This window comes from Odontesthes bonariensis, chromosome 16 (genome assembly GCF_027942865.1).
Source record: "Odontesthes bonariensis isolate fOdoBon6 chromosome 16, fOdoBon6.hap1, whole genome shotgun sequence".
Lineage (NCBI taxonomy): Eukaryota > Metazoa > Chordata > Actinopteri > Atheriniformes > Atherinopsidae > Odontesthes > Odontesthes bonariensis.
The window spans coordinates 25,649,749-25,671,756 of record NC_134521.1 but is presented as its reverse complement, the minus strand read 5'-3'; the positions used below and the strand labels follow the sequence as shown (position 1 = coordinate 25,671,756).

The 22,008-nt window shown below is 38.9% G+C and overlaps 1 protein-coding gene across 1 annotated transcript in view; it reads right to left on the bottom strand.

Annotated features, from left to right (window-relative positions):
• The window catches only part of gabra6b (gamma-aminobutyric acid type A receptor subunit alpha6b), a 31,576-nt gene extending 12,697 nt beyond the window's left edge, over positions 1-18,879 (bottom strand). The window contains exons 1-8 of the mRNA XM_075486699.1: positions 18,484-18,879; positions 18,213-18,331; positions 17,776-17,843; positions 16,586-16,806; positions 14,859-14,941; positions 14,375-14,518; positions 13,897-14,049; positions 8,767-9,038 (exon numbers count right to left, since the gene is read on the bottom strand). Of these exons, the coding sequence (XP_075342814.1) occupies positions 8,767-9,038; positions 13,897-14,049; positions 14,375-14,518; positions 14,859-14,941; positions 16,586-16,806; positions 17,776-17,843; positions 18,213-18,331; positions 18,484-18,572 (1,149 nt within the window). The 5' untranslated portion in view covers positions 18,573-18,879. The remainder of the gene's footprint in view (positions 1-8,766; positions 9,039-13,896; positions 14,050-14,374; positions 14,519-14,858; positions 14,942-16,585; positions 16,807-17,775; positions 17,844-18,212; positions 18,332-18,483) is intronic.
• Positions 18,880-22,008: the final 3,129 nt, after the last annotated feature.

Genomic DNA, 22,008 nt, shown 5'->3' with positions numbered 1-22,008 from the left:
ACAAGGAGTCTCTCCAAGGCCGTCATTATATGAGATGTCTAAGCCACCGGTCTGTAGTCATTCAGCTCCACCGGTTACCTAATTTGGGCACTGGTATGAGACAAAAAGTTTTCCACAGCACCGGGACTTTTTCCATCTAAAGGCTCATATTGAAAAGCCTCTGAAGAGGGACTGCTAGTTGACCAGCACAGTCCCCCAGAAGCCTTGGACAGACTCCATCTGGGCCTGAAGCCCTCCCTGACTTAAGTCTCCTGAGCTCAGCTCCAACCTCCTCTATAGTTAGACACAGAGGTTGTAGCAGAGGGATAGTGACAGGAGTGATGTTGCTGACAACCATAGAGATGGGGCTGGGAGTGCAGCTGGACAGAGGAGAGCTAGTGGTGGGAGTAGCTGCATATATGAAGGTGCAGCTGGGCTCAGGAGACCTGGAGGTGGTAGCTGCCACAGATGTGGAGATGCAGCTGTGCTCAGGATGTCTGGAGGTAGAAGCTGCCGCAGGGCTTAGGAGGCCTGATGGTGGAAACTGCCGCAGAGGTGGAGATGTGGCTGGGTTCAGTAGGCCTGGTGGTGGAAGCTGCCGTAGAGGTGGAGGTACAGCTGGGCTCGGGATGTCTGGTGGTGGAAGCTGCCACAGAGGTGGAGGTGTAGCTTGGCTCAGGAGACCTGGCGGTGGTAGCTGCCACAGATTTGGAGATGCAGCTGTGCTCAGGATGCCTGGAAGTAGAAGCTGCCGCAGAGGTGGATGTGCAGCTAGGCTCAGGGGGCCTGGTGGTGGAAGCTGCCGCAGAGGTGGAGATGTGGCTGGGTTCAGGATGCCTGGTGGTGGAAGCTGCCGTAGAGGTGTAGGTACAGCCTACATCGAACTGCCCTCCTGTATAAGAACTGCTCTCCTTATACAGCCGTTGGTTCTGTACAAGCGCCTCTAGCTCATCACACTTGTTTGATAGTGAGTTAGCGTCTCCCATTATCATAGAGGGCAGAAAAGGCTTTTACCTCCACCTCCTGTTGTGCCTCTTTGCCTTTAGTTTTGCTCCAGCTGTGCATCCACAGTACAGATTTTTTTAGCTCAGTCGGAAATGGATGTTTGATTCCGCGTCCAATCCTTGACACTGCCAACAGTTCTTCTCTTGTGTACACTGCTTTAGTAGCAGTGAACATTGTCAAGAAATAAAAAATAAAACAAAAATATAAATAAAAAACCGATCACTAAAAATAACTAAAAATGTTTAGATAAAAACAAAAAATTAAAAATGACAGATAATCATATAAACAACGAAAAAAATTGAGAGCTACACAGACTTGCTGCCAATAAGTCCTGCGCATAGCAACCGATGAGAATAAGGGATAATAAGAATGCAGACACAGCTGTTCATTTGGTCATACAGGGACCAGATAGCTCGTAAAAGCAGCTTTGGTATCCTCAGCACCCCCCACAGAACCCTCTGGGAACACAGTCATAAGCCTTGTCCATCCCCTCAGTAAGTCTGCAAGGGTAAATATCTGTTCCACTGTTCCACGACCTGGGAAAAAACCACACTGCTACTCGTACATCCGAGGTTTGACAAGCGGTCGGAGTCTCCTCTCCATTAACCCGGAAAAAACTTTCCCGGGGAGGCGCAGTAGTGTGATCTCACTATACTTGGAACTCTCTGGTCCCCTTTCTAAAAATGGGAACCACTACCCTGGTCTGCCACTCCATAGGTGTTGACCCAGACCTCCATGCAACATTGAAGAGGCATGTCAGCCACCATGTCCAGAGCCTTTAACATCTCAAGGCGAAACTCGTCCACCCCCAGCGCTTTACTGTCAGGAAGCTTTTTAACAACCTCAGCAACTTCCGCCAAGGTGATGGATGAGTCTTACCCTAAGTCAGTGTTTCTCAATTCAGGTCCTCGGGACCCACTGCCCTGCATGTTTTTGATGTTTCCCTCCTCCAGCACACCTGATTCAAATGCTACCTGAATTCAGGAGATCCTCAAAGTTCTCCTTCCACCGCCTGACAATATCCTCAGTTCGGGTCAGCAGTTCTCCACCCAGGTCAAGCACAACCTGGGAAGGCCCATGCTTTCCCTTTCTGAGTCATCAAATGCTTTGACAGAACACTTTCGAGGCCAACCGAAAGTCCTTCTCTAAAGTCTCCATGAATTCCACCCACACCTGAGTTTTAGCTTCAGCAACCACCGATGCTGCAGCCTTTTTAGCCACTTCCTGTCACTTCCACTACCTGTCAGCTGCTTCAGGTGACCCTTGGGACAACCAAACCCAAAAGTCCTCCTTCTTTAGCTTGACGGCTTCCCTTACCGCTAGCATCCACCAGTGGGTCCTCCAGTTACCTCCAAGACAGGCACGACGACCTTCAGGCCACAAATCTTGGAATCTGCATCCTGCATCCTGAACATGGTCCATTCAGATTCAATGTCCCCAACCAATGTGAGAAAATTCTGGAAAAATGGAATCCTCGGGTGACACCCCCTCCAGGACAACACCCAGAGAAACCTTCAGTACCTTCTCTTCTGTGCTAGGCGGCATTATAACTCACCGGGGAGAACTCCAACACAGAGAAGCTCAGCCGGGGTCTTGTGAGTATCCCCACACCCGCCCATATAAAGATATTTTTTTTTATCATCTTTAGATTTCTTTTTGGTTTTGTTGTTTTGTTTTTAATGGGGGTGGGCTGAATTTGGGATATTGGACTATAAAACCAAACTTGACTTCTTGAGTTACCAAGGAGTGTTCATGTGCTACACTGAAGGAATAGAATATGTTAAATACACAAAAAACAACATCGGGGAGTGTTTAAGATCCTTTTTATGTTCATATTTCACTGATCTACAGTTTGAAGTAACATGTAAAAAAAGAAAAATTAAAGTGTTCCAGTTGATGTAGATGTGAAATATTTCAAAGATATTTAAAAATTACTTGCCCATTGAAATAATATATGATTAAATATTTGCATGCAGGAAAAAGACTATGGAAAAATGTATGTACCACACAAAACAATACTTTTGTTGTCAATGATCACACCTGAGGTTGAAAACCACTGAACATAGATTAAGTCTGATCTTCTTGATGCTAAAACACCAGAACAATTTCTTAATCAAAACATTTTGATTTAAATCAGGATGTCTCATCACCCAAGCAGTCATCACTATGTCACCACAGGCATTTCTGGCTGCGCCTGAATAAATAAATCTTTATAAATAATAAATCTTTTTGTCCTCTTTTTTTCTAAATACAAATGTTTACTGTCTGTTCATTCCAAGCACCTTATATTGCACCACCTACTCATCCACACCACTCAACATGGGCAACATTGCCCATGTGTGTTTATTTCATTAAATAAACAGTTTATTTTCCAGCTGTCAGATTTTCACTCCTATTGTGGCTTTACTTGACATACCTAACAGGTCAGAGTCCTTTAAATTGTGATGGGGTTCCCACTCCTGGTGATAAACTTTTTTTTTTCCTTTTTCATTGTGTAATAAAGAGACCTCCCTCCTACATATTTGGTGAAAGCAGTCATTTTCCATGATGCATCCCTCCCACTCCCCGTTTCTCTGTGTTACTCTCTGTTAAATGAGTACACACACCCAAACACTTAGGCCTCTAACATCCGTCTCTCCATCTTGCTCCATAGAAATGGACAGGGCTTGCTTGTAAAGCCGCTACCCACTCCGCTTCATTGTGGTGCCTGCCCTCCTTCTTGTGAGCCTGCAGTGATCTGCTGGATATTCCCTTAATCTACAGCTCTTACATAATCTGCAGCAACATCGTTCACAGAGCCACTGGCTGTCCCCTCTTGTCACTCTCTGTGGTTATCACACAGTTACAGGAACGAATGGAGGAGTGGGAGCGAGGAATGGATGGATATACTGGAGATGGATGGATGGATGGATGGATGGATGGATGGATGGATGGATGGATGGATGGATAAAACATTGTTTAGAGTAATGGGTTAACTGAATGTTGGGTGAATTATTTGGTGCAAATCATGTGCATGTAAATTGTTTATATATGTGTGTATGAGTGACTGTTGCAGATTATGTGGGGGTGTGAGAGCACAACAGTGTATAAAGTGGAGATTGTGTCGTTTTTCAGTGTGTTTCTGTGGACGAAAGAGGAATGGTCATGGGGATATGTGTCTGTGTACGTGTGAATAATAAACAGTTTCACATTAAGTGCACAGCAGGGGGTAGAGAAGAACCAGAAAAATGGGGATGACATATGTGTGTGCTTGACCATCAGAAAAGAAGGAGGGGTGGTGGTATGGCTGTGTTGTAAACATCAAAATATTTTTTTTTTAAATTCAATTCAATTAATTCTTATTTATATAGCGCCAAATACAACAAATCAATACAACAAATATCATCTCAAGGCACTTAAATAATAAAGTCCAATTCAAGCCAATTGGAATTCAATTCATTGTAATCATAATTATTTATATAATAATCCAATTCATTCATATAAAGCCAATTCAAAAACAATTTCCTAGCTAAGGAAACCAACAGATTGCACCGAAACTTGTCTTCAGTCCAATCTCCCGTCCTGAGCGTGCCTGAGGCGACTGTGGAACGGAACGACTCCCTTTTAACAGGAAGAAACCTCTGACAGAACCAGACTCAGGAAGGGTGGCCATCCGCCTCGGCCATTTAAAGAGAGTACATGTTTGTTTTCATAGTGTATGCAGCACAAGTGACTGCAAATGACAGAGTATAGATACTGTCGAGAGATTTTGAGAACAATTCAGAAAGTAAAAATAAATACAATTACCAGGCACAGGAATACCATTTTTATACTAGGAAGGGCTTCCCTTTGAAGCAACCTCAATTTTATAACACGGATTCCAAAATAGGTTTCAGCAAAACTTAACGATACTGGTCCTTTGATTGCATTGCTTAGTTTCTGCGGTTTCTTCTGCAAATGTATACTGTGCATCTGGCATTCTGCAACAGTCCAGTTTGAAATGACTTTTCCTTTGTGATTTTCTGTATTATGAAACCAAAAGTGGTCGTAAGACCACAACTCTAAATTTCAGTTACACAATAATTGTACAATAGCTATGTTTTCCTTGCTTTAGTACCTTAAACAGATGCAGCTTAGGTTTTCTAGTATCAGTATGTACATGTGCCTTCATACATGTATATACTCCGATATGATGATGTCCACCTTCCATGTCTTACTCATGTCTGTATTTGGCCACAAATGATTATCAAGAAGAGGGAGAGTGCAAATCCAAAGAACGTCCTGCAACAGATCTCTAGTTTAAGAATGTCCTTCCTGTGCAACATTTTCCACAGTAATGGTACTTTTGAACTTCTCTCCCACTTGCTATTCTTTACTTCTCTACTTGTGCTATTAGCTGCAGATGGCTAAGATTTAGAGTTAAAACTTCACGGTAAGGGATATAATTATTATGAATGCTTGGATCTAAATGTTAAAAACAAAAAAAAAAGGAAATACATGGTTTGACAGTTGAAAATAATATATACATGCCGACAGTGTACACTTTTTATGAATCATATGTAGTGATTACCCTCATGTCATGACTAAATGCTGCTCAACAGAAAAAAGCAGTCGATATTTCGCCATCTTAAATTTACGAAACTTTTATGTTTGGGACATGTGGACAAATTTACTTATTACAAGTTTTCTTGTTAGACTGGGCTGCATTAGAATACATGTAAACAATGTTGAGGAAAGTATTAATAACTACTGAAAGGTGCAAAGTCAGCCACAAAAACGTTTATGTCACATCACTTAACCAGTTACAGCAGTGGACTGTTTACACGAGGCAGGTTTGGATCCAAGGATTTACTCTGGTGATGCCAAATTCTGACTTTACCATCTGGAGAACACCTCAGTAGAAGCTAAGATTCATCAGACTAAGCTCCACTTTTACAGTCTTTAGCTGTCCAGTATTAGTGGGCCTGTGTCCACAGCCGCCTCTATCTTCTTTTCTTGGCTCTCAGGAGCGAAACCTGACAAGGTCCTTTGCTGTTGTAGCCTGTCTTTACTAATTTGTGCCTTCTTGGATATTTTTCTGCTCATCAACTTTGTAAGAAATGGTTATGGAGGTGACTGTTATTAGTCTGTTTGCTCCAACCAAGCTGGCAATCTTCCTCTGACTTGGTTCATAAATAAGACCTTTCCCTAATCAAAATGCTTCAAAACAATTTCCATCTTTATTTATGTAGCTTATGAATGAGGGAAAATTGTAACTTCACATGCTGTACGTGATTAAATACTGTTCTGAAAAAAAATCCTGGAATTAGAATCACTAGTTATGTGAATATGAACATCAATATATATGTACTCATACTGATTCCATTACTCACGATTATCATGATAACATCCAGATTGGGTCAAATATTGAATCTAATTTCCCAGCAGTGTTTTAATGAAAAACATACAAGGACTGGCTTGTGATTTATTCCAGATAACCATGAAATGAGTTTGTTTAAAATTAATGTAAAAGAGTGACCCACATTGAAATAAAGATAAAACATATCTCTCTTTGACTAGAAATACATGTGAATTATTAAAAGGTACAAAAAGCCTGACCAACATCAACTGATATTCAACTATTATAAATGTCAATAACTTTATAAGGCACAAATATTGGATTAATGGGAGGCTATCTGGCTTGTTTGGTTTTTCTTTAGACTTGTTGTTTTTGTGTTGAAGCTGTTGCACTGTATTGCATACCAGTTTATGTTATGTCATATAAGTTGGAAATGTCACAATTTAAAGCTCTGAGTTGACCCCCAAAAAAGCTGCAGCAGTGCTCTAGCTAATTGGGATCCTAATAAACTAACACTGTATCAAGGGTTTCAAACACAACTTTGCCGTTGTGTTTGAAAGTCTGTCCACTATGTCAGACTTTCAGACTGTGATCAAATTCTTTCTCTTTGAGATTTTTTTTATGGGAGCATTAACCATAGCTCCAGACTTGAATCAGAATTATGTTATCCACTGCATTGTGTCTATATGATGTGATGTTGCAGATTAGATAAGTAGAGAAGCAGGTAAGTGTTCCAAACAAAGTGTTCAGTCAGGGATGACTGATATAAACTGGAGGCAGGCTAGTTTAGCACAAAGACTCACTTTGACGTCATGCTGCTGTAAGATTAGCAGAATGCTGACGAAAGTAGACCCAAATAACACAACAGAACACACTTTTACACAATGCTCTCCTGACCATTAGTGCCTAGTGGATGTAAACTACTGAAAGAGCAGTGGCCATGTCCCTGACCACAACTGCAGCTCCCAGCCTATCTTTAAAAGCCACAGGCTAATCTCATCCATCAAATCATTAAATAAAGTACCTTCAATGCACCATGCAAAGAAATAAAAAAAAAGAACTCAGCAAATTAAACTGCTTACATAGAAACACAATTTCTAAAAGCCTGAATTAATGCAAAATCTAAACAGAGTAGAATGAGAAATTAATAAACAAGTTGTGGAAAGGGATCATTAAACTGTAGTTGCTGTATAATCAAAAGAGTTATATTCAAGCTATTCCAGGTTTTATGACACTTGTTGATAATGTAGGAAAATGAAAAATAAACAAAAAAAGTCCTTGTTGCTGAGTTTGTTATCCGTTACAAAAAGGTAAAAGAGACAGAAGACAAGCAACATGTCAAAATGTATCTGTGATTAAAAGCTAATGCCACATAATTAAATAAACCAACACATATATTGAGTGTATAGAAAAATAAACAAACAAATAAGTAAATAGGACAGAGAAACAAAACCATACAGATGGGATTAATGATAAAGAAAAGCAGAGGTAATACTGAGCATATTAACTCACAAATATAAAAGCATTAAATAGAACCACACATATGAAGATATGACAGAGACAAATTATTTGTAGCCTTTGCATTCAGACTAGAATCTATACTAGTACAACAAAAAACAGTGTACTGATCATTCAGTTAAAAAATGTAGCCCATCTTCTGTATGTAAGAATTTACATAAGCTCACAGATGGATTCTGTAGACTGCACACAGGAGCTTTTAGCAACAAGTTCAGCAAGACTTTTCATGGTGCAATTGCTTGTATAGGCTAATTTCTTAACATTTAAAGCTACTGCTAATACTAAGCAACCTCTTCCAGCATGTTTCTCGTGTTTCTTAAGGTGGTGGTGTAACATTGTGGTAAAGCCAGAACTGTTAACACTGAGCTGATATTGCCACAATTTTACAGTGTAAATGTCCAACAGAACAAGTGCTGTTACAGCAATAAACTTCCCATTGTTTAGGAACTCGGTTCTCTTAATGACATCCAAGAATATCATTTAATTAGGACAAGGTATTTTTCTATGGTGCAGCATCAGCTCTGATCAATATCTATGACAGCAACTATGCAGCTTACATAGACTGTATATGTACAACACCAGCAATCCCACCATCATTTGTACAGCCATTCAAGTGATTGGGTATTTAAAAATGGCTTTTATATTTACAAACTTAAGTTACTGCCACATGTTTAACAGTTCCAAGCAGTTAGGTTTAAAATCGATAGAAATAAGTGTAGTGGAAGAGTTTGTGTATTTACAATAGTGCCAGGGGTGTAAAAACTAATAAAGTGTTACCCTAATTTAACAAAAAGTGGCTAAATTGACTATACATTTTAGCCACGGGAGGCTTTGTCCACCATCTTCAGCTGGTGAATTTCAAGCATGAGTTTACATATGTTAATGTTGATACGACAACATATGTTGACACATGTAAACACAAGTGTAAAGAAGTGAGCCAGACTTACTGATGAAACCTCTCCATCATTCCCTGCGGCTGGAGCTGGAGCTGCAGCTGCTGCCTCTTGAGCTGCCGCCTTCATGGCTGCTGCCTTCCGCAACTCCCGGTTGGCTTGAATGGTGGAGAAGTAGTTGACAGCCGCAAACTCAATGAGGGCGGAGAAGACGAAAGCAAAGCAAACGGCTATGAACCAATCCATTGCAGTGGCATAGGAAACTTTTGGGAGGGAGTGGCGGGCGCTGATACTGAGTGTTGTCATGGTCAACACAGTGGTGATGCCTGACAACAAACAGGAAGCAAAAGTTAGAAACATATTGATCCCGACTACACATCTTAGTATACATTTTGTTTTTATTCTTGATTGTACTGTTCTGGTTTATTGTTGTGGTGTGCTAATAGAAACATTTTCTGAAATGTTGGACAAGATTTATTGTTTAGGTTCTGCAAACTGCTCTCTGCTCAAGATTCTTACTTTATATGTGGACATGAAAATGCTCTTGACCTTGACCTTGTTATACTATCAAACAACTATCACACATTTTTTTAAACACTTAAAATCAAGCAAACCCAGAATATTTAATTGTCATGGTGGATACACAGATTCTCTTGTGAATTTCCCCTTGACCAATTTTTATATGTAATTTTCTTATCCTTCAGTGTTAAGCTAAAGCTACTTTATTTTCAGTAACATTATGGTTAGGTTTAGGGAAAAAAAAATGCATGATTGGATGGTGGAGAACACAGCAGAAACAAGGCCGAGTAAGGAACTGTAGCACTGTAAGAGGCTTGCTCACTTTCTTCCTGTCAAACAGGAGCTAACTTTGTAAGCCTCCAGCTTTAGAACCACTGGGCGAGACAGGTTGGGGAACTAGGCAAACCAGGGAGGTAGCGGAGTGGAATCTTGGCGAAATGTGCAAACCAACCAGAAGTCCGCTGCCTGCAGAAGCTGCTAGCTCTGAGAGGCCTGGGAACAGGGATAACTCCTGAAGTTGGCAGCTTCCATGGTAAGTGAACTTCTGGTCAGTTTGTTGCTCAGCCAGGACTTCACTTGGCTAACTCCCAGGATAACCCAACACTCCTGGGCTTAAGGGCTTCCACAGTGAGTGAGTTTGAGGTTAGCCCACACAGATTACAAAGTGCAGCGGCTTCTCACTTGGCCTTGCTTCTGCTGCGTGAAGCCACTAATCCTGACAAGCGGTGAGCACTGGGCTAGCTAGCAGCTCTGACTTAGCCTGGAGCTAGAACTACCCGAATTGCTGAAAGCACAGAAATGAGTGTATTATACAGTATTTACTACTTTCAGGAGAATCAATCTTTTTTTTTTCTTACAGGGCTTTATTGAACATGCAGTCATAACGTAGTGGATGTAGAAATGCATGGATGAATTAGAATTGGTCATTGCTTAGCAGAGTTAGGGAAGGGCAGTGTTAGCTGCTGGACGAGATGTGGATGGGCCCATATTGGCATATTTATAGATCCCCATTCACTGAATGACGAAGAGGTCATATCCCAAGCAATTTTAAAGGGAGTATTTACCAGACATTATGTGGAAAAATCTGTGAAAAAAACTGATTACTGCCCTCTTCCTAATGGATGACTCTAGAATCTTTTCTCAGTAACAATGGTGTTGTCACCACCAGCTCAGGTGGGACTTGTCACCTTGGAAACCAAGCAGGCAGGTCTGATATACCTATCTGAAATAAGCAGTACTTGTTAACAAATGCATATGTTAACTTTTTTTCTGTCTTCATGGCACATCGTTTTTACACATTACATGCTCTCATCATATCATGCACTGGTAAAAATTCCTGTTCATTTCACATCCTGTAAATATAAGTCTTCACGTTTACTCTTTCACTAAAACACTGTAGCACAAGCAGAAAATGGCTGAAGAGTGTTTGGTGATTGTAAATGTATGTTTTATACAGTAAAATTAGCGACCCAAACTAAATTTTTAAAAATGTGTGCATTTTGTGATCACTACTAAACTGATGAAATGATCAATGAATAGTAATATTTAATATCAATCAATGTTTTTCTAAAAAATATATAACATAGAAAACAACACAAGTCGCTGTATGTGTACAATTACAAAAAGGCCCCTAAAAGCATGCGATTTTAAAATGTAATTTTACTAAACAAAGAATTAAAAAATGTAAATACAGTTCAGTGCAAATTAAATGAAATCTTCCAAGGAAGACTTTTGATGCATGGCATCCCCTCTGTATCATGGCCATAACGTTGAGCTATGAGGCTTTTTAACTCAGCACATTAAGAGAAAACGTATCTTTCTATAGGCACCTGTCCCTGTTAATTAGCCATATCATGAGCTAAGGGTGAGAAGATACAAGGATAAACTTTAAAAAAAAAAGGAATGTAATCCGACAGAGTGGAGAGTGACAAGCAGTGCTTTGCTTCTGACCTCTGTCTCATCTTAAATTAAATCTGAACCACTATTTTTAAAGGTTTGTCAAAAGTTTGTCTCGATTTTACACATTGTTACATACTGTAGTGCAGAAAACATTGTTAGATTTACAAAAAAGAAAATGACACTGATTTCAGTCTAATGCACAAGATAAATAATAAAAATGAACTGTTAGTTTGCATGTGAATAATGTCAATAAGGGTGGTCAGATTTGCTCAGATTCAAGTCTTCCTGTATTAAATCACTTAAAGATAGTGACAAGGAACAACTACTTAAGGGACCCAGTAACAGAACACATGTCTAATTCACTTTCATTCAGCTCAAACATGCAGAGACCAAAAGCCATTAAATGCTGCTGTCCATTCTTTTACCAAATTCTCGCTGTAGTTGTTCACATTTCATTAGCAGATTGGAAACTTATGGAATTGGTTTATCCAACAAATGTTTTCTCAAAAGCATGTTCACAACACTTGAGTAGTAAAAGCTAACAACTCCCAAATACAGCCTCCTCCAACAATCAACCAACGCCAACCGTCTCAATCACAAGCACAAGTTAAATGATTGCAAAAAGGAGGAGGGACATGGAAAGAAAGCTTGTCAGGGTAGAAGGGAGCATCAAGAGAATGAGAAAAGGAGAGCGTAGGAGGGAGGGGGATGAAGTATAAAGACAGGATATAAATTAAATGCTTGGGGCATTCATGTGCTTTTACAGGGAAAAAGTAAGGTAAAAATGAGGCCACACTCAATTAAGTCAGCAAGACCTGTGCTCAAGGGACTCTCAGGTCTTGAAGAGGTTGTTGACAAGCCAGAACACAACATACTATGACTTAATGTCTCTTCTCTTCTCTTCTCTTCTCTTCTCTTCTCTTCTCTTCTCTTCTCTTCTCTTCTCTTCTCTTCTCCTCTCTTATGGAATTTTACACAGTACTTTCAAAGAACTTTAGGAGCTCACAAGCAGTGACCTTTTCACTTTAATTCCACGCTTGTCCCTTTATTTAAAAATAAATATGTAAAATATTTCATTTTGTATATAACCCCTCCTAAAAAAAAAACTGTTTTACTGCTAATCAATCATGAGAACACCCACTTTATGATACACCCAATGCTGAGTGAAATGAAAACAGCAGAATGAGTGAGGATGATGAGTTGCCACAGATGTGCATACTGCATGGGGCTTCTATGCAAACGCTAATGACTGGGATCCATTCTCTGAACAAGAGTGCAAGCATGTTGTACCGGTGGCTCGCTTCAAAAGATAATAGACCCTAGAACCATAAGCTACAAGAACAACCAGTGTCCCTCCACTCAGCTGCAGCTCGTTGAGTTTTAACAGAGAGGAAATACATTTAGAAACGACAACAATGTCTGTGTACTTTCACACATTTTCCCATTTTTGCTTTGTCTCTTTTTGTCCTCATCCTTCCTCTGTCTTTGTTCTGTGTCTCTCACCCTCTTTGGTCCTGAGGCTGGAGCTTGGTGGCAACTGTAGCGTAATGTAATGTGAGCAAGCGGAACCTTTGAGTGCTCGGAAGAGGGCCAAGTAAACATCCTACCCGTCTCTGCCCTAGCATGACCAATTTCAGAAAGGACATTTATTCCCAATTAATTCAGCGACACCACAGTGGAGAAGGAATAAAGAAAATGACGAGAGGTTAAAACAGACTCTGATGACTGTCTGTCTTTGTTCTCTTGTAGAAGGTTGCATGTGCAGTTTAAATCAATCGGAATGCAAAAGATATGGATATGTATGCTTGCTTAGGGTTTGTACAGTTAAGTTCAATTTACGGTTTTATGTTGCATCAACAGAAAAGTCTACGGGATTTGGTTTCATCACTATGGAGCCATTTCACAACAGATATACAGAGAAAAACACAAAGATTCCTTTTGAAGATAGTCATTTTAGTATGCCATGTTTACACAGGATGTTTCTTAGATGAAAACAAATTAAATGTATCAGGCTTGGTCATAATGCTAATGTTATAACCAGCATGCTGTGGTTTTCTGATTTTCATTGCTCTATCAGTCCGTGTAAAGTCTTGTGGATGTACAAAACATCATCTCTAACATCTTTATTCTTTATGTGTTGGAAAATTGGCCGTAACAGTAATTGTTGTTCAACAGTTATCAGCTTTCTATGTATGCACAGAACAAGAGTTAAATCCAGTAGCTTCAATAAACGAGTATTTCAACCAAAAGTACTTCAAACCTAAATGCGCAGAGGCTGTTTTTAAAGGCTAAAATATAATTACAGCCATAGATTTGTTTGCATTTCTAATGAGTGTGAACTGATTAAGATCACTGAGTTAATTTTTTTTTTTTATGATTAATCGAAATGTAAGAAGGAACCCCATAATAAATTATCCAAATGCACAGCTTTTAAAACTCTCATTTCAGAGCTTCTCATCAGCAAATTGACATGATATCCATTTGCCTCGTAACATATTTCTATTTAAATAACTTGCAGTCATGCAAAACTACAATGGAGGGAGCAATTTTCATTAGAAAAGAGAGTCGGTTCTCTGCAAGACCATATGGCTGTAATTTTTGGCAGATGAAACAAGATTGGTCTTGAATTTTCCAAAGATTCCATTCCAAGAGGAAATTAATGTATTAAATCCCTGTTCCCTACTTTACTTGGAAATTAAGCTTGAAAGTCAAATTGGAAGTTATACAGAGAAGTGCATGAGTAAAGTGAATTAAAGGAGAACTTACCAAACACAGTCCGAGCTGGAACTGATTCCTTATTAATCCAGAAAGAGACTTGAGCCAAGATAACAGTCATTATACAAGGAATGTAAGTCTGAATCAAGAAGAAACCCATTTTCCTTTGGAGGTGAAAGTGGACAGTCATGATGACATATTCACCTACAAAATTAAACATCAAAGACAGTTGTTACAGCCAGTGATACATAAATGCTGAAAAAAAAAAAAATCCCAATTCATCTTTACAAAATGTAAAATACTCAGTTTTTTCAAAATGATATTGGTGATGTTAACAATTTTGTTATATTTAAAATGTGTTTCTTTTAATCCCAATGATATTCTGAACTTTTACCTGAACACAATTTATCTTTTGAGGAAACTATGAGTAAAATGTATCTCAACTCAGAGTTGTGAAACAGTGACTTGAAAGTGATTTCATCTCAATACACAACACACCTTGGAGTATATTCAAAAACATTCTGCTCACCTGTGTTGGACTTCAGCCTCTCACTTGAAACTGTCTGACCAATGAGGTCATACTGCAACAGACTAGATGATTCCTCTGGCACTTCAACAGAAGACAGAGGTCCCTTCTTCCATGTGTACACAATCTCGCTCATGGGGTAAGCATCTAAATAGAATGGAAGAGGACCTTTGCTCAATTTTAGTTTGTTTAAATAACAAAAAAAATACAGTCTCCTGGTATCTGGGACTTAACATTTCTATAATGGCCAACAGCTTTTTTTTCTAAATTATGAAACCACATAATTGAATAACTACACAAATAAATAACTCAACATAGTGAATGAGGAACATATTTATTTTCAGTTCCCAAATGTATACTATGTTACATTTCAAAGTCAAATCTTTGAAAATATCTTGTCAGATGGTCAGATACTCTGTGACAGGGTGATCTTTGAAGAGTGACACCATCTGTCAAACCAGTGAGGCTTAACAAAAAACACACTCACAACTCCCAAACTTGAGTGGGCAGGCATGACCATCCATTGGGAAGTTCATCAGGCGCATGGGGCACTCTGCATTTATAGTTAATCTGTCAGAATGGAAAAGAGTTGAAATGAGTGTTTGATTTATATTTGATACACTCATACAAGCTAAGTAATGGCTGCTGTTTTAAACAGAATCTTTTCAGTGAGGGGCCATGTTGCGCACTGGCTGACACACTGAGAGAGAATTTGTTTTTGAGACATCCTGATCTGACAGAGATGAAGGAAATGATCACAACCTCTTAACATCGCACAGCATGATAGAGGAAATTCATAAAAATGAACCTTCAATCTTCAGACTTAACATTTCGAGTTTGCATTTCTAGACACGTTGAATCATTATTTCAGTGTTTCTAAATCCAAAAAGACCATCGTCTTTTCCACCTCTTTCCAAGCTGACACTGTATTTTGTGACAAACCATGATCTTTTTCTACTGTTAGGGTGTTTAGGTGCCAAATTCAGACCAGTTTTGTTGCTTTCAACCTAGAAGAAAGATGAGTGGAATTGAAAATATATATATAATATAAACACAAAACTCAATATTAGGTTACCCCATAAATAGAAGATTTATTTCTTTCTACCACCAAGCTCTGCTTTTTTTTCTGTTTGATGAGGCAAGCAAGTCTGTATGTTGCTGCTGTGTGTGCTGGGACATAATGAGGCATTAATATCTGTGATTTAACAAAAAGTACAATTGATGTTCTTTGGGTGAGGTCAGGCTTCCAAAACCTTTTTCTATTTTGAAACATAACCAAGAAGTACAGCAACCATTTCCTAAAAACAGGACAATGGTCTCAAACAGCAAGCAAACACTAGTCTCCTTAGAACTCTTGCACACAAGCTGATTAGATATATCTGACCACAATCTCTTAATAAATCTGAAGCTCCAGAAAGATTTAGTATAGACATTTCAAAAAAAGACACAGGAGAGGCATTCATTGAAATCTAAGACTTGCTTTGTAGTAATCTTTGTAGCAGATAAAAATGAAGACAAGCATGCATTGCTGCTAAGTAGGTCAGATCTTTGAAGACAATGTTTTACCTATAAATGGAGGGGGACTGAATTTAATATTCACATAAACATATTGTTACTATGTGTCTCAATAAAGTTTAAGTTACAAAACAATAGTCTTTGAATAATGCCATAGTGAACTACATTCTTCTACTAACCCAACTTTTTATGTCAGTTAACTAAAAAACAACAAAAAATAAATAAAAAAATTGACACAGAGTTCTTGCTTAATTTTCATCAAATAATATTTCATTTGAACTCTCACTCATGATCTATAACCAGCCAGGTCATCTGAGAGATCTATGAACATGAATCCATTGTTGCTTAATATATCCCAATTTACTGAATGGGTTATGTTAAGCTTTTGAATTTAATCTTAATCTTTAAAAACAAAGTTGATCTATTCAGATAAACTAATTATTTTTAAAAATCTGTTTTTGTGCCATCACTGACTCTGAGTGTTTTTTTTTCATACTATCTATCTGCTTTTGGAAGAAAGTTGGAGTCATATTTGTTTGAATTGCTTTCAAGGGCTGTTTTCAGCATCAGATGGCACATTTCTTTTAATGTCTGTGCATATTCTTGGATGCCTATTTTTTTTTTTTTTAATATGCTTTCCAGGTTTGTGCTCTATTCCGGTCTTGGCTGGGTTTGGATGTCACTGTCCAGCCTTGTTACCTCATGGTGTAGAGGATAGTTCCGTTCTGCATGATGCGGAACAGCTTGTTGGGGGTGGTCATGTTGTGAGAGATCGACCTCTTGCCATTCCGGAAAAAGGTGTCGGGTGTCCAGATCTTGCTGACCATTAGGTTGTTGAGCCGCAGGATCTCGATTGGACCCTCAAATTTTAACCGTTCGTCAATCCACGTTTGGCGAAAGAACACATCCATGGTGTATTCCTGGAAAAGGGTTAACAGTTTATTTACTACATTTACCATTGGTCCTACTACTGGTGCTGCTGCTACTCCTGCATCTACTATCTTGTGCCATTATTATCTACTACCCCTGGAGAGAATGGCAGATGGTTTTATGAGCCATGATTTCAGAGGAACCAGCTTGACAGAGAATTGCCAATGTGATGAGTTGTTTTCTTGTTCTGCCATTTTTTTGTTGGCTCTTTTTTATTTCTTTTCTTTTTATGACTATTCTTCAATTCCTTACCTTACTGGCAAAATCTAAAAGATGGATTGCCTCTAAAAAAACAAAAACAAAGGAATAATACATCTTTTCTTGTTTTAGAACTTTCCACTATCTTTTGCTCTACTTCCTATCGTAAATTAAGCTTATACTAAGTTCAAATCTTGACTGAGTGATTATCGGAGCTAACAGAACAATGTATGCAGTTGATTTTATCCGTACAGTCAAAATCATTTCTTCAATGATTCCATCTTGATCTTTAAGCAAATGGATTACCCAGCTCCCCTAAAAAGCTGTTTACAGACTTCTCAACACAACTGCCACCAGCATATCAGTGGTTTTAGAGGTTGTCACACAGTAACTAATGCCTAAAGCCTACACAGCGTAAAGCACAAAAGACATCCATCATTCAGCCTATCCCATGGCAGGAGTAGCCAGCCTATCCCGTCCCAACATCAGCCACATCTCTCTCTGCCTCACTGGTGGGAGGATTGTCAACCAGATTAAAATCCTAAGCTGTACTAATGACATCCTTCCCAAATGCTGGAATAATGAAGGCTGAGCAAACCACGAGTTAAGACTATATGCTTAGAGTTACAGTGCAAACTGTACATTTTATTTTTATGCAACATATTTTAGCCAGTAATTAAACACTTGCACGTGAAGGACAGCCAGTGAATTTGCCTGTTTATCCTGAATGAGTGCTTCAGCAGTCTGCAAGGTGTACATACCATCTCAACATCTGAAACAGGTCCAAAGCTGGTGACAAAGATGTCAGTTTTGACCTCTGTAACAGGACCTACAGCAGAAGGAAGTGACTGTTTTAACAAAAACTTTGGGTGAAACAATTTCATGTTCATCCAAATTTAAAGGGGTTAAACATTAAAGCTTTATGTAATCTATAACCCATCCACAGACTAAGATTGAGAAATTTAATTAATTAAATAAACTATATGAAATTGTCAGGCTCACAGTAGTTAGCTGGTGATTTAGTAATGATGTAAAGGGGAAAGGAACTGTAATAGTTATTAGTTAATACAACGCGGAGGCTAAATGCAAACGAGGCACACATCCACAGGAGTAAAACTTTATCTCCTGAGTGAAGAAATAAAGAAAGCAAGAAATTAAGAGCCTATGTTAATTAATTTACGATGATACTCGGTCATACCTCCAAATCCAGGTCGCAGCCTGTTGTCATAGCCATCCAGTAATCTATCCAATATACGCGTGATGTTATCCAAATAGGTCTCGGTGTGCTCATTTCCCCAAACACTGCTCGCACTGTAACTAAATACACAGACAATGATGACAGCATTTTTTTAACGAGGTATGAAAACATTTGAAAATACAGGGTTTCTCAGGCGCACATTTGTGCAAAGTCTGTTTCTGCCGTGCGTAAAAGTCCGAGAACATGCAGAGGAGAGAGTTGCCATACTCACCAAAACAGAAATAAGCAAGTTAAAAGGAAAGCCATGCCTCGCAAACACCCGACAACTAGAAATCCCAGGTCAACTTTTACAGTCAGCATATTCCATCATTTAGAGGCATGATTAATTGCGGGTCAGGTCTTCCTTTAGTTGTAAACCGTGCGAGGATATCGCGCCAGTCCAGCACGACTTGACTTCCCCTCTAGTGCGGTTGCGCCCGCCTCAGCCTGAATCGCTCAGCTGGAAAAGCCTAAAGAGTTTTCAAGAGAGTGAAGAGGGGGGGTTACATTAGCTGGACAAAGCTTCTTCCAAGAAATACACAGGTTTAAAATGCAACTAGAGTTTTTGGACAGTGTTGTGGCTTGAAGAAAATAACAACGTATACTGTGCTTGGAAAGGTTGGAGAGGAGCGATGAAGAGACAGGGGGGAGAAGAAGAGGAAGCTTACACAGATATAGCACGATCATATCAATGGACAAGATACTCAGACACCTTTTTGCATGAAGCATTCCTTTCAAAGAATATTTGCTACTACCGTCTCATCTGTTGTGACTTGTGTGTACACGTGTGTATTTGTCTTAACATGTGTGTGAAAGCACTAGACTTGGTAAAACAAAAAAAAAAACCTGAAAATTGCTACTATAAATGAAGCATGATTCATGTAGTGGTGGGGTGGTTGAGTGGAGTGGGTGGTAGATGCATTTAGTACATGTCCAAACTCAACAGACCAAGAACAAGGGGGACATACAGTACTGTCAAAGTCAATCTTTTTTTTCTTTTGGAAAAACACAACTGGTAAAATTGTATCATATTTACTGGTGTGTTGAGCTCTCAGTGGCTCATCCAATAATCTACACTTTTATTTTTTATTTGATGTAAAATACAGTTGTTATTCAATCTACGGGTTTCTGATAGAGGTAACACAACCACTGTGTAGGGGAGTGTCACTGTACCACTACCACTACTGTGGAAAAAAGGAAATTCATAACTCCTGTGTTGAACATAGGCTGAACTTGAAAAAAAAAAATAGACAAGAATTCCTACAATAGAGAAAAAAAAGAATCTAATGCTCTCTGACCAACTTCAGCAAGTCTTTTGTAGTTTCATATCTTCAGCGATCAATGATGTGTAGCATTACTATTTCATTATAAGTGGTATCATAGTCATATTATCAATAATTCATATAAGGGAGAGAAAATATAGGATTTTCTTCTGACGGCATTAAAACGTGAAGACTGATTACGCAACATAATCCCTCAACACTGCTCTCTTGGTACTCAAAACACAAGTTATATAATGATCTCACAATGTGATTTGAAACCACATAACATAAATTTAAAAAAAAAGTTGCCTTCTGTTTGTATATGTTTGTATGGATTCCTTCAAAGTTACAGTAAAATAACCTGTTGTAGCCTGGTGCAACACTATAGGTAATATTAAACATAGCAGCAACTTTGCTGGGAATATTGGGATGGAAAATGAGCAACCTTTGATTTAATCCTTTCCAGTCCATTCCCATGATTGCAACAACATTAGTTTAAAACAAGAATGTTATCGTTGCCAGTGCTTCTGTGCCGATGGCAGACACAGATGCAGCATCAACAGATGCAAAGCAGAGGAAGCAGTAGATATAGCATATGTCATGGAGGTAGTACTGTATTAGAAGTAGATCATTGGCAGTTTCCATCTGACCTCAATGTCATAATCATCTTGATCCCATCGAGCCATCTGACCAACCAGAGTGTGTTGACCACGAGAGGATTCTGACCTCATTCTCTTTGTTCGCACAAGCTTATATCGTGAATGATCCGAGACAAAAAGCCATTTTTTGTTTGTTTTTCAATGAAGTGAATGCACTTAGTGTGCTTAGCAATAGGTTCAATATTAAGAACAAGTAGAGGCTCACATGTAGTGTAAACAGACACATACACAAACACATATGCTTGCACAGTTTAGCTGGCAGCTGGAAGAAGCAATGGACACACCAGTAGAGATAGTACTAATCTCTACTTGTCAGATATCACTAATTCAGAGAATCTGTTCAGTATTCACACAAATGAAGTACAACACTGAGAAGAGAAGTGTGTGCAGGAACCAAGTATTTTCTGGTGTGCTAATGGTGTGCTTACTTGCAAAGTGTTTTCCCTAAATGGGTGAAAGACATACTAAGTGACTTCAGACCGTTTTGGAACTACTATGCCTCACATCCTGACTGAATTACTATATGTCTCTGTCTAATCCAGGGATGTCCTCAAACATCCACAGCCAGTGGTGCTGGGAGTGGAGGAGCAGATAGTTAAAGTAGCTAAATAGGGAGCCATGTAACTTCAGATCTTTATATAAGACAGGTATTAATCTTACAACCTGAAAATCAGCACGATAACAGTCAGCTTTGGTGAACCTTTTAGCCAGTTGTATTGATTATCCTGCTGTAGCGAACATGCTCTGACATTTCATTGTCAGTTTCATCTGGTCCAGTTCATGCTTTCATTGTAATTGGTCATTAGGTTTTTAAAGCCCATGTCAAGTGAGCAGTTTCAAATAATGGGAGGTCATTAAATTTAACAGACAATATTTCCACAAAATATAATCACTTAACCATTCATTTGACTTAAGCTCTCAACTGAGATGAAAAAGGCACAGTGATTATGATGGAATGCAATTAGGTATGCCTCATTCTGTGAGAACAATACACCTCATACGCCAGGGTGGGAGGCAATTCAATTATGTAATTTCAAGAAGTAAAATTACTTGGAAGATAAGGGGACCCACTTCAAAATCTAGTGTGTTTTGATGAAGAAGAAATGCCTTCAGTAGGAGTTTGTTAATCGTTTCATTATTCAACAGAATAGAGTTTAATTGAATATGTCATGATTTGCGCTCTGAATTTGGTTCACATATAACAGCCTCGTAAGGAGTTGGATGCAAAGCTTGCAGATTATTGAAAGAAACTTCCTAAAACTTGCTGACACTTTGGGGTATCAAGAGTTCTCCGATTGCAGAACCAGAAAAAAGTAGAACGTCCCTGTGGTTATAAAAGTTTCCTCGGAAAAAAAAACATGAATATGATGTTCAGGAAAACATGCTCACATGAACAGAAGAAGATACAGAAAGAAAAGACAGAGAGAAACATAGAACTTGTTCAAAATGATAACGTTCTAAATGTTCCACTGTACATTAATTTCAGCACCATGGACAGCTCTGGTGTTAGACTATTTTTTTAAATTACACAAAAGCACATACAGACATTCTAAAGTCTCTACTGACAGACTTGTACAATGTTCCTTTCAGTCTGCTTCACTTCATCCTCTGTTATTACTTAAAAAAGTGCTTTGTCTAAACGCATTTCTGGCCACACCACAATGCTTCTATAAATACATGGTTTCTCCCACGTGAGATGGACCCACTGTACTTCATGAGCCTCACCATGTGGTATCTATGGTAACGACTCAGAGTAGAAGAAACAGCATGTGTGGTGCTATGTGAGTGAGTGTGTGTATGTTGAGACCATTAAGAACTAAATATGTTCACAAAAAT